This window comes from Neomonachus schauinslandi, chromosome 11, assembly GCF_002201575.2.
Source record: "Neomonachus schauinslandi chromosome 11, ASM220157v2, whole genome shotgun sequence".
NCBI lineage: Eukaryota > Metazoa > Chordata > Mammalia > Carnivora > Phocidae > Neomonachus > Neomonachus schauinslandi.
In genome coordinates, this window is record NC_058413.1 from 51,632,564 (window position 1) to 51,648,635 (window position 16,072).

General features: G+C 42.0%; 1 protein-coding gene and 1 pseudogene across 1 annotated transcript in view; one reads left to right on the plus strand and one right to left on the minus strand.

Annotated features, from left to right (window-relative positions):
- The first annotated feature begins 3,249 nt into the window (after nucleotides 1–3,249).
- On the plus strand, nucleotides 3,250–4,320 carry LOC110593426 (annotated as a pseudogene).
- A 4,767-nt stretch (nucleotides 4,321–9,087) lies between these two features.
- The window catches only part of RRM1 (ribonucleotide reductase catalytic subunit M1), a 38,391-nt gene continuing 31,406 nt past the window's right edge, over nucleotides 9,088–16,072 (minus strand). Inside the window, exons 15-19 of the mRNA XM_021704741.2 lie at nucleotides 15,931–16,007; nucleotides 13,457–13,592; nucleotides 12,047–12,142; nucleotides 10,774–10,962; nucleotides 9,088–9,766 (exon numbers count right to left, since the gene is read on the minus strand). Of these exons, the coding sequence (XP_021560416.1) occupies nucleotides 9,581–9,766; nucleotides 10,774–10,962; nucleotides 12,047–12,142; nucleotides 13,457–13,592; nucleotides 15,931–16,007 (684 nt within the window). The 3' untranslated portion in view covers nucleotides 9,088–9,580. The remainder of the gene's footprint in view (nucleotides 9,767–10,773; nucleotides 10,963–12,046; nucleotides 12,143–13,456; nucleotides 13,593–15,930; nucleotides 16,008–16,072) is intronic.

Consider the following 16,072-nt stretch of genomic DNA (forward strand, 5'->3'; position numbering starts at 1 on the left):
AAGCAGGAAAAAAAGGAAAAGAGGAGCTTTGCAGTTCTGCTATTTTCAAATTCCAGAGGACAAAGTGGTGAGGCCTCCCTGGAGGAGCCAGCCCCTGCCTCTGTGGGTCTCAGCTCTTCACAGCAGAGCCCACACTGAAGTCACCGCCTGCCCCAGTTCCTGTGCCGCCTACACTGGGCAAGTAAATCCCTCAGCCATCTCTGTGTGGTGCGCACGCGCGCGCGCACACACAGTGCACCTAAATCAGGTCCCTGGCTCTCCCACTGTCACCCAAGTGTCCTTTCCTGTCTTCGGATGACCCTGAGTGCCTATGTAATCCCCAGACTGCAAAAGCCCCTTCCCTTCAGCTGAGCCTCAGGCCATTTCTGGGTGTCCCTGGGACAGAGCCTGACCTGAACCCTGACTTGTTCTCTCGAAGCCTCTAACGGCTCAACTGTAAAATGAGGGAAATCCCTCGGCAGATGTGACTTCTCTCTGAGAAATACTAAGAGCCGTAGAAATGAAAATGTTAGTACACTGTCACCTCCACCCAGCCTCTCTCCCGGGGGTCCCCCGGGAGTCCTGGGTTTCTCCTTGTCTCCTCCTTGGCGTCCTTGGACATGAGTGTCCCCAGGGAACCTCCTCAGGCTCCTCCCCTGGAGCCACGGGTCTACTTATCCATCCCTCCTCTTCAGCCTCACAGATCAGCACTTTTCAGAGGTGAAACCAAAGCCGCGGCAGGCTGCGCCCTGACGGGAGACCACCACAGGCTTCCACGGTGAGGCTGGGGGGGAGAGGACAGATTGATGGGGACTTGGAGGCAGGTTGGACCCGAACTCTACCTATTACCATCGAGAACCTAGGTTCATATCCCAGCCCTATCATGTAATACCTATGAGACGTTAAGAAAATTAGTTACCTTCTCTAAACCTCAGTGACCTCATCTATAGACAGGGTTAATAAATAAATCCATCCCTCAGGGTTGCTGTGAGTATTAAAGAAATACTACATGGGAAAACCCTTGGAATCGTGTCTGGCATGTAGTAAGTGCTCAATAAATGCTAACTCTTAATATCACTGCTGAGACTAAGAATGCTTGGAGCCTGTCCAATGCTGCCTCCTGTGTGGGGTTTGAGGGGGAAAGCGAGTCCTAGAAGACCTAAATTTGAGGTCTGGCTCTTCTTGTTAGGTGAGACTGAGCAAATCACTTGGGATCTCTGCAGTTTGATGGGTTTCATTTTTCATTCATTTATTCATTCACGCAACCTCCAAGGGCTGCTCCAAGTTGCAAATGACAATATTTATTCACGTCCCTTTGCGCATTCATTTGTTCCTTCAACACGCTTACTGAGCACATATTCAGCCGTGGGCTCTGTGCTGGGCACTGGGGCAGAGAAGAAAAAGACATGGTCTCCCTACTGGTAGCACTGTCAGTCCAGCGGGGAGCTCGATCTGCAAGCCTGCGATTATTGCACGATCAAGGCATGTCCCGGAGCTCTGCTTTTAAAGGTGAGGAGAAAGGGGCGCCTGGTGGGCTCAGTCGGTTAAGCATCTTCCTTCAGCTCGGGTCATGATCCTGGGGTCCTCTGCCCCTCCCCCACTCCCCATCCCTGTGCTCGTGCTCGCTCGCTCTCTCTCAAATAAATAAATAAATAAAATCTTTTTAAAAAATAAAAAATAGGGTGCCTGGGTGGCTCAGTTGGTTAAGTGACTGCCTTCAGCTCAGTCATGATCCCTGAGTCCTGGGATCAAGTCCCACATGGGGCTCCCCCTGCTCAGCGGGGAGCCTGCTTCCCCCTCTGCCTCTGCCTGCCACTCCCCCTGCTTGTGCTCTCTCTCTCTGTCAAATAAATAAATAAAATCTTTTAAAAAATATAAAAAATAAAGGTGAGGAGAAAGATGGAAAGCTTGAGGGTTGTATCAAGTTAAGGTAGAGCTTATTTTCTCTAGACAGAGATGAACTTTTTCATATGGTGAGGGGAAAGGGGGAGAAGTAGATGTCCTGAGGACAGAAGAGAGAAAAGACATCTGTCCCTGGGAACTGAAGGAAGAGAGAGGAACATAGTCACCAGTTTGTGAGGACAGGGCGGAGCTCTGCGCGTGGTTTTGACTTTTCCGGGGGAGAAGGTGCACCTATTTCTGCAGAGAGCACCCTGCTCTGGCATCTTCATCACAGCCTCCTACCCGTCCCTCTCCTCTGCTACTCCAGAACGGTAAGCCTTGTAGAGTGACTTGGCTGGGTTGGTCTTTGGCCTCTACTCAGTCTGTAAATTCCTTTACCTCAAAGCCTCCAGAGCAACCAAGCCTCCCCTCTGGTTTCCAGAACTCCATTTGCTACTGGCTCTCACACTGCTTCTCTCCCCTCTTTCTCTCAGTCTGCTTCACTGGCATCTGCCCTTCGGGATTCTGTCTCATGCCCTCTATAAAGTTCTAATCCTCACGCAGTCATCTCCAGCCTTAATCCCCCCATTACACTCTCTCTCCATCTTATTTTTGATTGGGCATGTTGACTGGGCAACTCTTCATCTACCAGTCCTCACCACATCCAAATGCAATTAATTAATTGTACCTCGTAGCACCCCAACCCTGCTCCTCCTTTCTCAGGTTTTAGGAGCGCCAATGCAGTCATCCTCCCTAACAATAACAACAACAAAAACCCTTGACATTACTGTTGATTCCTCTGTCTCTCCCCACTTCCAATTGCTCTTAAATTGATGTGACTCTCAAAACATCTCTTCAATCTCTCTCAACACTTTCATCAGCCAGTTAACTGATCTGCTCATCTCTCAGTCTTTTTCGTCCCTTCTGCCCCTCCTTGAGGAGGTTGTTATTCTACATTTCCTTTCTTGACTGTTTAGTGTCAAGAAGCTCCATGAGGAACTACCTGAGTAATCCTAAAATGCAAAACAGGAGAGCAAATTACAGTTCACGTGACAGAGACAGACTGACTTTGTTCAAGTTAAGAGGTTCATCAGCAGGGGCACCTGGGTGGTTCAGTAGGTTAAGCGTCTCTTGATTTTGGCTCAGGTCATGATCTCAGGGTCATGAAATCGAGCCCTGTGTTGGGCTCTGTGCTGGGCATGGAGCCTACTCAAGATTCTCTCTCCCTCTACCTCTGCGCCCCCCCCCCCCCCCCCCAAAACACCCATGCCCACCCCCCCTCTCTCTAAAAAAAAAAAGAAAGGAAACGAAATAGGCTTTCTTCCATTGACCATGTTGTTCTAACAGTCTCTGATCCCTACTCCAGGGGCCAACCCAGGGCCAAAGTTAATGGGTGAGGATGGAAATACCAGCACCTTCAACACCTCCTACACCAACTTCTTCCTGATGGGCTTCCCTGGATTGTGAGAGTGGCGGCCCCTCCTGGTCCTGCCTCTTACCTTCCTTTATGTGACCATCATCTCTGCCAATACCCTGGTCATCCACACGGTGGTGGCCCAGCGGAGCCTGCACCAGCCCACGTACCTGCTCATCGCCCTGCTCCTGGCTGTCAACGTTTGTGCTGCCACTGCCGTGGTGCCCAAAATGCTGGCGGGCTTTGTGCATTATGCTAACCCCATATCACTGCACAGCTGCCTGGCCCAAATGTTCTTTATCTACTTCACTCTCCTTCTAGACTACAACCTCCTGCTGGCCATGGCCCTAGACCGCTACGTGGCCATCTGTCACCCACTCCGCTATACTGACCTGATGACCTCCCACCTGCTGGATGTGCTGGCCATTCTTGCCCTGACATGGAGCCTAGGAGTGGCAGTACCTCTGGTGGTGCTAACTTCAGAAGCTCAATTCTGCCGGACAATGGTGATTCCACACTTCACCTGTGAGTACACTGCACTGCTGAGCATAGCTTGTGGAGACTTGACTTTCAACAATAAGTTGGGACTGGCCATGCGGTTGGTCACTGTGACCTTTGACCCCTGCTAGGGGCCTCCTACACCCGCATCATTTATGCTGCCTTCCAGATCTCTTCTGGGGGAGCCCGAGCCAAGGCCTTGCATACATGTGGCTCCCACTTACTGGTCATCCTCACTATCTACCTCTCTGGTCTCTCAACCTCCATTGTCTTCCGTGTAGCCAAGACTGTGTCTCAGGATGTCCAGAACCTGCTCAGTGCCATCTACTTGCTGCTCCCAGGAGCCTTGAATCCTGTCATTTATGGGGTGAGGACCAGGGAGATCCGGCAATATGTGGAAAAGATGCTCTATAGCAAGAAATCAGCCCAGGAGGTTGGGGAGAATGCAGAGAGAATGCAAGGTATGATAGTGGAGGGGAAATTGCCAGGGTGAGACGACTTTATTAACTTGGGAAGTTGAGGCTGTGACCCCTGGGAATAAGAAATAAGCAGGCTTTACTGAGGGACAGGCTGAAATCATGAGGAGATTATGGGCTCAAATCAGCAGGCCCCTTGTTGGCCAACAATTGCTTTTTAAATTCTCAGAATGCTTTTTCTATTTCCATCCAATAATAAAACTGCTTTTACCTATTTATTTTTTTATGATTTTATTTACTATTTGAGAGAGAGAGCACGAGTGGGGGCAGAGGGAGAGGGAGAAGCAGACCTCTCAGCTGAGCAGGGAGCCCAAGGCGGGGCTTGATCCCAGGACCCTGAGATCATGACCTGAGCCGAAGGCAGATGCTCAACAAGTCTACTGAACCACCCAGGTGCCCCCCCTTTTTTAAATTTTTTTAAAAGATTTTATTTTATTTGAGAGGGAGAGAGAGCAGGGAGGGATGGGCAGAGGGAGAGGGAGAGAATCTCAAGCAAACTTCGTGCTAAGCACAGAGCCCGACACAGGGCTGGATCTCATGACCCTGAGATCATGACCTGAGCTGAAATCAAGAGTCAGACGTTTAACCAAGCCACCCAGGCACCCCATTACATATTTATCTTTCTGTTTAGTTTCTTTGTCCTCTTCCCCCTGAGAAAGCCCCAATTAATATCTGGATGTATAGAGTCCCACTGGAAGTTGTACAGAGCAAGTCAGACAGACCACGACTGCTCTGAACATTCAGTCTGGAACAAATAAATAGTCCAGGCCCTTCCCTGGGACCCAGCCTCTCCCAAATACAGCCTAAGCCCAGTCTGACCAAATATACAGGCCAGCCTTTTGGCTTCCAGTCTAACCCAAGCACACTGGTTGGGTTCTAGAGTCCAGTCAGTCCCAAACACAGGTGAGGCCCCAGACCTGATACCCCCAATCTGACACAAGCACACAGGTCAGGCCTACCCCAAGTACCCAACTAGCCCACACAAACAGGTCAGGTCCTGCCCAGGGCCACTTAGTCTGTAGATACCCAGACCAGGTCTTTTCCTGGGGCCCAGTCTGAGCCAAAGACCCGACTAGACAGACAGGGTACTTGAGTCTGACCCAAACCCACAGGTTAGGCCACTCTTCTCATGGCAGCCTGTGTGAGCTACCTAAAAGTTACTCCCTACTTAAAAGACTTCCACAACTGTCAATGGAATAGAATGTCCTTCAGGGATTTCCCTAAAAGGGGCTATGGTGCCTGCATACTGTGCGGAGCCATGTGTAAACCAGGCCCGAGTTTTCTCTCCTCTGTTTACTGATCCTAGGGAACTCCCATGAGGCCACAGGTGCAGGCTGGTAGAGGTGTAATGGGAGTGAGGACCATGGGCATTTGCGCCACTTCAGTAACTTACGTGTACTTCCAGGGCCTCTTGAGCCAAATCTTGTATATACCACTTCAATGTGTATACCATTTGATGATGGAATGCTGCTGTGCATGCCCAACTTTATGGCTTGGTGGGTCAAACAGCACGCAGTTCATGATGAGCAGCTCAGGTTGCTTAGTGGTCCATGGTGAAGCATTCAGTCTCTACTAAGGCTGAGTAGCAAGCCAAAAGATGTTTCTCAAAAAGTGAGTAGTTATCAACAGAGGATGGCAGGGCTTTGCTCCAAACTCCTAAGAGCCTCGTAGAGGCTCCAAACAGCATCCTTATCTGCCACCTCAACACCGTAGACCTGCTGGATCATATAGCCCAGGGGGCAGCGCAGCTCATGTGGCAGCCTAGGCCTGTTGCAGAGCCTTCTCTTGTTCCTAGCCCCACTCAAAACTAGTAGCTTTTCAGGTCATTTGATAAAGAGGCCAGAGTAGCACATCCAAATGAGGAATATGTTGCCATGCTGCCTCCAAAATCCAGAGGCTCACTAGGCATTGTGCCTGTCCTTTGGTTGTAAGAGGAGCCAGATGCAACAATTTATCTTTCACCATAGAGGGAACATCTCAACATGTCTCATACCATTGGAGCCCTTGAAATTTCAGAGATAGAAGGCCTCTGAATTTTTGTCATATTTCCCACCCTCTGACACACAAACGTTCTACCAGTAAGTCTAGAGTAGTTGCTAATTTTTAGGTCCAATCAGCAGGTCATCAATGTACTGGAACAGTGTCATATATTGTAGAAAAGGTGATCAAGATGAACTAAATTATGACATAGGGCTAGAAAGCTGATATACCCCTGAGGCAGAACATATACATGATCACCCAGAACCTTGCCTCTTAAAGTGTTTGATTAGGAGTACCCAATGAAAAAAAAAAAAAAAAGGAGTACCCAATGATGGTATTTTGAGTGTCTCTATTACCACATCACACCATAAACTATCAGTACTCCCTTTACTACTGGAAATAGTCATTAGTGCCTTTAAATCTAATCAGATTACAGAACCAATTCCATAAACTCCAGAACCAATTCAGAAGACTCTTCCTGAAGATTCTATTCCTCTAGAACCACTTTTGGTACCAAAATCTGTATCAGTCAGGGTTCTTATTCTCTAGAGAAACAAAACCAATGAGAGAATGGGGGGAGGGGTTGGTAAAGGAGGTTAGGTGGCAGAGGGAGAAGGAAGGGGAGAGGGCGAGAGAGATTTTAAGTAATGGTCTCACGTAATTGTGGAACTAGCAAATCTGAAGTTGGCAGAGCAGGCTAGCATGCTGGAGACCCAGAGAAGAAGTGATATTGTAGCTCAAGTCCAAAGGCAGTCTGAAGGCAGAAGTCCTTCTTTCTTAGGGGACCTCAATCTTTCTTCTCTTAAGGCCTTCAACTTGATTGGATGAGGAAACTCACGTTATGGAGGGTAATCTGATTTACTCAAAGTCTACAGACTTAAATGTTAATTTCATCTAAAAAAAATATCTTCACAGCAGTACCTAGGCTAGTGTTTGACAAAATACCTGTGTACCATGGCCTAGCCAGTTGGCACATAAAATTAACCATCACAGATGCCTAGGCTCAGAGCAAGCCTAGTCACATGTGGAAAAGGTGCCCTAGCACAGAGCCAATCTGCACCAACAGAGAGCTCCTGAACTCAAGGAAATCTGTCAAAACATAAACTGAATATGCACTAAAGGTACAGAGACTTCAGTGATCATATGCACTAGGGAATAGTCTCTGCAAAAGCAGTTTGGAAAAGTCTCAAACAGAATATTTCAACAACAACCAAAAAATCACAGGCATTACAAAGAAACAGGAAAACATAGCTCATTCAAAGGAACAAGAAAAATTGATAGAAAACATCCCTGAGGAAGCCCAGCCATCAGACTTACTATACAAAGATATTAAAACAACTGTCTTAAATATGCTTAAAGAGCTAAAGGAAAACATGGACAAATAAGTAAAGGAAATCAGAAAAGCAATGTATTAAAATCAGAATATCAACAAAGACATAGAAATTGGTCAAGGGAAACAAATTTTAGAGCTGGAAAGAATAACTGAGATAAAAAATTCATTAAAGGGGCTCAACAGATGTGAGCGTGAAGAAAAATCAATGACCATGATGATAGCACAGCTGAAATTACTGAGTCTAAGGAACAAAAAAAGAATTAAGAAAAGTGAATGAACTCTAAGGGGCCTGTGGGACACAAGCAGTGGGCCAAAAGATGCATTATGGAGTCCCAGAAGGAAAAGAAAGAAATGGGCAAAAAGATTATCTGAAGAAATAATGGCTGAAAACTTCCCAAATTTAATGAAAGATGTCAATCTACTGATCCAAGCAGCTCAACAAACATCAAGGAGGATAAACTCAGAGATCCACACCAAGATACATTAAAATCAAACTGTCAAAAGCCAATAGGATGGCTATTATCAAAAATACAAGGGGCGCCTGGGTGGCTCAGTCGTTAAGCGTCTGCCTTCGGCTCAGGTCATGATCCCGGGGTCCTGGGATCGAGCCCCGCATCGGGCTCCCTGCTCGGCGGGAAGCCTGCTTCTCCCTCTCCCACTCCCTCTGCTTGTGTTCCCTCTCTCACTGTGTCTCTCTGTCAAATAAATAAATAAAATCTTAAAAAAAATTTAAAAAAAAAACAAAAAAAAAAAAAAAAATACAAAAAACTAGCAATTGTTGGCAAGGATGTGGAGTAACTGGAACTCTCATGCGCTACTGGTAGGAATGTAAAATGGTGCAACTCCAATAAAAAAGTTTGGCAGTTGCTCAAAAAGTTAAACAAAGAATTATGATATATTCCCACAATTCCACTTCTAGGTATACACTCCCCAAAACGGAAAACAGTAATTCAAACAGATACTTGTGCATCAATGTTCACAGCAGCATTATTCACAATAGCCAACAGGTGAGAATAACCCCAATGTCCATTAACATATGAATGGATAGACAAAATGTGATACATACTACAATGGAATGTTACTCAGCTTTTAAGAGGAATTAAATTCTGCTATATGCTACACGGATGAACCTTGAAAACATGTTAAGTGAAGTAAGCCAGACACAAAAGGTCACATATTGTAGTATTCCATTTATATGAGGTACCTAGAATAAATAACTTCAAAGACAGAAAGTAGAACAGAGATTACCAGGGATTGAGAGAAGGGAATGAGGAGTTATTGTTTTAGAGTTTCTGTGTGGGATGATAAAAAATGTCTGGAAATAGGTAGTGGTGATGGTTGTATATTGTATATGTACTTCATGCCGCTAAATTATATGCTTTAAAGTGGGTAAAATGGTAATATTTATTTAAGTATATTTTACCACAATAAAAAGAGGAAATAGGCATATGTTAAAATCAGAATTCTGCACAGCATCTAGGTAATTTTTCTTAAAATTTCTTCCCTGAACTCTCAAAGTTCAGAAAATGTTTTTTTTCAAATTTAACCTCTGTATGAAAATAAATGACAAATTTGGTCTCACACAGTCACTTAGAAACGTTTATTTCAGAATGACCTATAGGACCTTATCCAGATAAAGGTCCTGTCAGCACTTCTCACAGGTTGACTCAGTTTTGTTTCTATGGACCCACCAGTGAAAGCAGCAAAATGAAGTTTCCTTACGAAAACTGAGGTCACCAGAAAAGGGTGCCAGGTGGGCAATGAAACCCTACTCAATCACTCCCTATTTGCAAGGTGACTTCTTTTGCACTCCTAAAACTTCTACTTTGATTCCCAAGATATCAATTTAAAAAATTAATACTTTCACACTATATAGAAACAGTACTTTAAATTGACTGATCTTTTTGCTGCAATTAAGGTCCAGCAAAGCCTTAGCACTTCAAGCAAACCTACTACACCTATCTATGCTCAAAAAGTAGTTTGGCTGTGAGGAAGTGCTGGTCTCTTCTAAGCCTTTCCTCAGGACCCACACATCAGACATTCCTCTCTATTCTCCAGAGAGCACACCATGGCTGCTGTGTTCCTCTCCTTCTCTTCTTCTTTTGTTGCCTTCTCCTTATCTTTCAGCTTCTCTTTATTTAGAGTGAACTGGATTGGATTTGCTGCTGGTCGTGTCCTTAAGTAATACATCCCAGTCTTCAAACCCTACAAAGGAAGCAAATACAACTACTAGAAATTGTAAGAATACTAGGCATTCGAGACCAATGTTTAAAATACATTTCCATAAACCAAGTCAGACTGTTTTCTATACCTGAAACTCCAACTCCTCTAGGAAGCCTTCTCAAAAATGCTTAAAGAGGTAGAGTCAGACAGTATACTGTGTTCCTTTTGCCACTAAAAAAGCTTACCTCTTTGGAAATGTCAAATATTTTTGTTCTTTAGTCTTTTCTTGTTTTGATGTGTATAATTTACAAGTTTGCCTAAAACATGTCTGTCTTATAACTATTTATAGAGCTAGACTGTGTCTCTGTAAAGAACAGATGGTGACTACTTCAAGGATAAGGATCATCTTCTATTCAGTATCCCCAGTCTTGGCACACAGTATGTGGTCAATAAATGCCTCTTAAATTAAAAAAAAAAAAAAAAATTGTAAATCTATATAAATACCCAGAAGATTGCCAGGTAATAAGGATAGAATCCAGAATCACAGGACTTTACAGCTGGCAATGAAAAGCTAAGTAACTGGCTTTTATACTGTATATCGTTAAAGTGGGGAAACAAAGGATGTTTTTGAATAGTGGGTTGACGCATGTAAAAGTTTCATTTTAGAAACAGCAGCAGTGCACAAGACAGCCTAGAGCAGATACTAGAAGCAGGGAGATCAGCTAAGAAGTTTAAGAATAATGGCAGTGGAACAGGAAGAAAGATATTCAAGAAACAGTACAAAGGAACAACCACCACAACTTGGTGAGTGTTTGTATGGAGAATAAGGGGAGAGTTGTAGGTAACTCCAAGGTTTCATACCTAAGAATGAAATAATCCTAAAAGAAACAAGAAAATCGAAGCGAGAGCTTGATCTGGTACAAAAACCATGATTTGGTTTTAACATCTCGAAGTGAAAGAACTGCTAGGTGGCAATATTTAATGGTAGCTAGAATATAAAACTGTTCTAATTCCAAAATACCCCAACTTCCTTGATTTCCTCCACCAACCTGCTTCCAGCCGTAGAAATGCATACTGGTGAGTTTGCCATAGTTAGGCTCAGCAATGTGGATGTTCAAAGATTGGCTTTGATCAATGAAAGCACCTCTTTCAGCTGCCATCTTAAGAACGGTTTTCTGTGAAATTTCCCACACAGTCTTATAAAGTTGCTTCAGGTCATCAGGAATTTCTGGTATGCTCTGAAGAAGAAAAAACAAATGTTTGTTGCAGTCTGGCTGAAGAAATCAGGACAATTAACGTAATTAATGACACAAGGGTCTGGCCTTAGTTCTAGTTCCTGCCAGGTCTGACCGTATCATCATCATACAATATGATCCCTATCAAGTTTCCTAAGACGCTCACCTCTGGTTTAGAATGTTCAACAAAACTCCATTTAATCAACAAAATATCTGGCTAGTGGTAATGATTTTAAGATCCATTTCTATTTGGATTATAGCCAAAATATTCATTGTTCTAAAGGTACTTATAATCATTTATTAAGCAGCAAAAAATGACCCTTGAATTTTACAGAAAACACAAGTAATCAGGGCTGTAACTCATAGGCAGACAATCAAGGGAAGCAATGAAACAAACCCCTTTTGGACTCAATAGAAATAATGTTTTCTTAGGTCTAGGGTTAATTTGCATCAAAACATACAGACTAGCTAATGCTACCATTTCTGCCAGCAAATATAGAAATGTTACAGAAATCCTTATCTGTGTTGGCAGGGAGACAAATGTTTAGACAGAGGCCTCCACCTACAAAAATAAACACTTCTTGATTCTTGGCTGCAAATATTTTATTGTTAAACACTATCTGTCGCTCTGTTTTTTGGACTTTTGAGTCCTCAGTCTCCACCATACTTTTTAAATAAGTTTGACTCTAATTTCACACTGTATATCAGTGGTCCCCAAACTTTAATGCATTTTGGAATTTTAAATACCTAGGGAGTATTTAAAAAAATACTAATGCCTGGCTCCCATTTCCAGACATTCTAATTTAACTGTTATGGGGTACAACCTAAGCTTCACAATTTTAAAAGCTCCCCAACTGGTTCTAATGTACAGAAAAGTCAGAAACTACTGCTTCATATTATTGCACAAACAAGAGGGTAAAGCCTAGCTATGTGAAAATGTATATAATACTAGCACAACAATGCAGAGGTTAACATAAGCCCATATGACCACAGTGAATAACCTTTCTCTCCACTGCATGGGGTAAGTGAGAAGGTACCAATGTCCAACTCAGCTTCTAAAGAGCACACTTGATTTTTCATTCTGTACCTGGATAGAACCATTGCATGCAATAATCTGATTTTTCATCTCTTCATTCCACAAGCCCCGCTCAGTAAGATCCTTCAGTAAGTGAGGATTTACAATCTGAATAGAAAAGCAAAAAAGATGTCAAGGAATAAATAAGAATGACAGAGCCTAAAAAGGATCACAGGCCTGGAGCTTAAAATAAATAAGATCACTGAAGAAGTATTTAACATTAAATTAGTTGGTAAATTCTATATTTTATAAGACTGAGAGGCCCATCCTACCAAACAAAAGTTATATTCCTTTAAATTCTTGATCTGTGATTCAAGAAACATGATATTTACAAAAATAAAAAGAACTAGCATTGCCTAAGATGGGTAAATCTATGTGGATTACTTCTTTTTTTCCCCCCTAAGTAAGGATACAATAAATACTTAAGAAGAAAAATTAGAAATGTATCTACTCCAAACCTTACAGAAATTTATTTCAGGTAATCTGGAAATTCACAAATAAAATCTTTTAAATTAGTGGTTCTCGGGGCGCCTGGGTGGCTCAGTCGTTAAGCGTCTGCCTTCGGCTCAGGTCATGATCCCAGAGTCCTGGGATCAAGCCCTGCATCAGGCTCCCTGCTCCGCGGGAAGCCTGCTTCTCCCTCTCCCCACTCCCCCTGCTTGTGTTCCCTCTCTGGCTGTCTTTCTCTCTGTCAAATAAATAAAACCTTTAAAAAAAAAAAAATTAGTGGTTCTCAACCCTAGCTGCACATTAGAATTACCTGGGAACTTAAAAAAAACACTGGTGCTACCCACCAGAAATTCTAATTTGTAAACCAGGTTGAGAACTATTGTCATGGTTCCATATACTTCTTGCTTCTATATACATCTTGAGTTTCACTGTATACATCTAGAGTATCATCAACTTAAGCATCTGAGGTCATAGTATACATCATTATGATTACAGAATGGTTAAATATCTTGTGAACTCTAATATCAACAAGCTACTTTCATACCTGACCCTCAATCATTCATTCTTTTTTTTTTTTTTTTTTAAAGATTTTATTTATTTACTTGACAGAGAGAAGGCACACAGAGAGGGAACACAAGCAGGGGGAGTGGGAGAGGGAGAAGATGGCTTCCCACGGAGCAGGGAGCCCGATGTGGGGCTCGATCCCAGGACCCTGAGATCATGACCGGAGCCGAAGGCAGACGCTTAACGACTGAGCCATCCAGGCGCCCCTCAATCATTCATTCTTTTAACAGATATTTGTTAAATGTCTATTATTAAATAACTTAGAATAATATTGGAGATAAAGTGGACTCCCTATCAAAGCTTTGCCCCCATACTAAGCAAAAGGGACATACTAAATATGAGTTGGCAGTTACTCCCAACAACAGGCTTTTGCAAGATCTCCTGTAGGTCTAGTGGTGATCTTCTCACCTGAAATTCTCCTGACAAGACTCTGCGAGTATAGATGTTGCTGGTATAAGGTTCAATGGACTCATTATTTCCCAGAATCTGAGCAGTTGAAGCAGTAGGCATCGGGGCAATAAGTAAACTGTTTCTTATACCATACCTAAAGAAAAGGAGATTATTAGGTGCTGGTACTAAAACTACAATCTGCCAGGAAGGCAGCTACTTCAAGTCACTGCAGTAAATGCAGATGCTACGAGTGACGTCATACATGCATTAGACTCACATAATGACTTTTGAATTTAACCCCTATAAAGATGCAACTCACAATATGAGTGGTATAGCTTGCCCCTCTCCTAAATGCCTGACTCCTAAACAAAATTAGTACAATTTTACTGCTGGCGATTCTTATCATGCCATGACTTATTAGCACTTGACACACTAGCTTACCCAAGGAAATAATGGAATGGCTGTTGAAGAGTCCCCACCTGTATCAGGGTACATTCATTCAACCCTCATTCTTTTCTATGTGCTCTATGATTACTGTGCTAAGCCCTTTCAGGAAACATAATGATGTGAAAGTGGTCAGAATCTGACATCTATCACCAAAATTCTCCATAGGGAAAAATTATGCTCAAAGTATATTCCTGAGTTCCTCTATCACCTCTTCAATCATAAGTTCCTAGAGGAAGCTTAACATCTTTTGACTCTATTCACTGCCAAAGAGAGTGCTTTAAGGAAGAATATACTATCTGAACACTGAGAAATCTTCAAACTGCCCTTAGCTCGTCCTTCAAAGCTCAGCCTAAGAGATGACCACTCTAGAGCATCTTTCCCGACCAGGCAGAAAATATTAAATACAAAAGCCAAATATAAGTATTTCTTCTGCAAACATTTTCTATGACCTGTACCTTTATGTATACTTTACTTGTGCTACATGTCTCACCTTACTTAGTAAGTCTTAAGTTTCTCAAACACCAAGAGTTTGGTCTTTCCTATATTCTATACCTCTGGATTTATATAGTACTTAGCTTAAAGCTTCATATCCTAATGGAATCTGTACAACCAGGATCTTAATCTCACTTTGTCATTCTCTAGTTTTGAGGTATCAAGAAAACCACCAACTGACTTCATGTCTTACTTCCTCAACAAAGTGGACAGTGATTTCCTGTCCAAAGATAGGAAAACATTTTGAAAAGTCATATATATATATATATTATATATATATATAAAAGACACACCAAACTATGGAATTGTCTGTAATCATTAAAAACATTAGGTAGGTCTGCATGTACTAAGAGAAAGATGTCCAAAATAAATCTTAGAATATGTCAAGTTTGATCATATTTTTATAACAAAACTGTGTGCATCTGCAAATGTACTGAAAAAGGTCTAGAAAAATACACACCATTAACAATGGTTATCTCTGGTAAAAGGAATAAGTTGGTTTGTATTTGTTTTGTGGAACAAGTGGTTGGCAGAAGAGGTATAAAGAAGGGCTTTCACCTTCCATTTTGTTTCTGTATTTGAACTTTGCTATTCATGTATTAATTTTGAAATTTTAAAAAGTTGTGTATAGAAAAATATCCATGGTATTTTGAGGAAGAAAAAAACAAAAAATAAAATACATGTCCATTTTTGTAAAAGTTGAATTTGCATATAAATGTACCCAGGCACACACATTCAGAAGAAAGTCTGAAAGATGAAAGACAAAAAGATACAAACAGATTTTTAGGAGGTGGTATTGAGATAATTTCATTTTACTCCCTTTCACACATACGTTTTCCAAAATTTTCTAACATGTCTTAGTGAGTAATAAAACAATTTTAAGGCAAATAGATATTTTTTAAAGAGTACTTTAAAGCTACTGCTTCCTTCTGTAAACATTAAACACTCTGCATATGCATTAACCCAGAGATGACAGGCTCATGAAGAAAGTGAAAACAATTTGTTTTATTATTCATTAAGCAAAACATGCTACCCGCCCTTAAATCTTTTATGTTTATTAGCTTGAAAGGCCTTAAAAACCTCAAGTTTTACATTTTTCTTTCACAGTTTAACATATTACCCTCCAAAACCTCTTCCAAATCCCTAACTTACTCCTATGACAACCAATTCAGCAAAAGCCATTTACGTGCCCAAGGGAGTTAAGCAATAAAAAGTGAAAAACTTTTAAAAAGCAAGCACACTTGGAAATATGAAGTTTAAGGAGAAAAAGAATTGCTTAATCCAGGTAGTTAAACCCCTAAAATAAGATCAACTAATAATACCTACCATTTATTAAAATGCTTTCATTGCACCAAGCAATTTGTAGGTTACTACTCATATATTATCTTACAAAGTATTTTTACAAAAATAGTTCTGTAGATAGGTCATTTTAGCCCCATTTAAAAGAAAAAAAATGAGTTTCAGAAGTTAAAATAACACACCTAACTTCTGAAAGCCAGAATGAGAACCTAAACCCTCCTTACTTCAAAACTACCTTACATCTCTTTGCTTACTTTGCAATCTTCTCCTTGAGAAGTTTCCAGTCCCACAGGTCTGTGGGAGTAACATTCCACATATCATACTGAAGGATCTAGGGAATAAACAATGCAAACTTATGACAAATCACTCTATAACAATTTAAAACAATGACAAAAA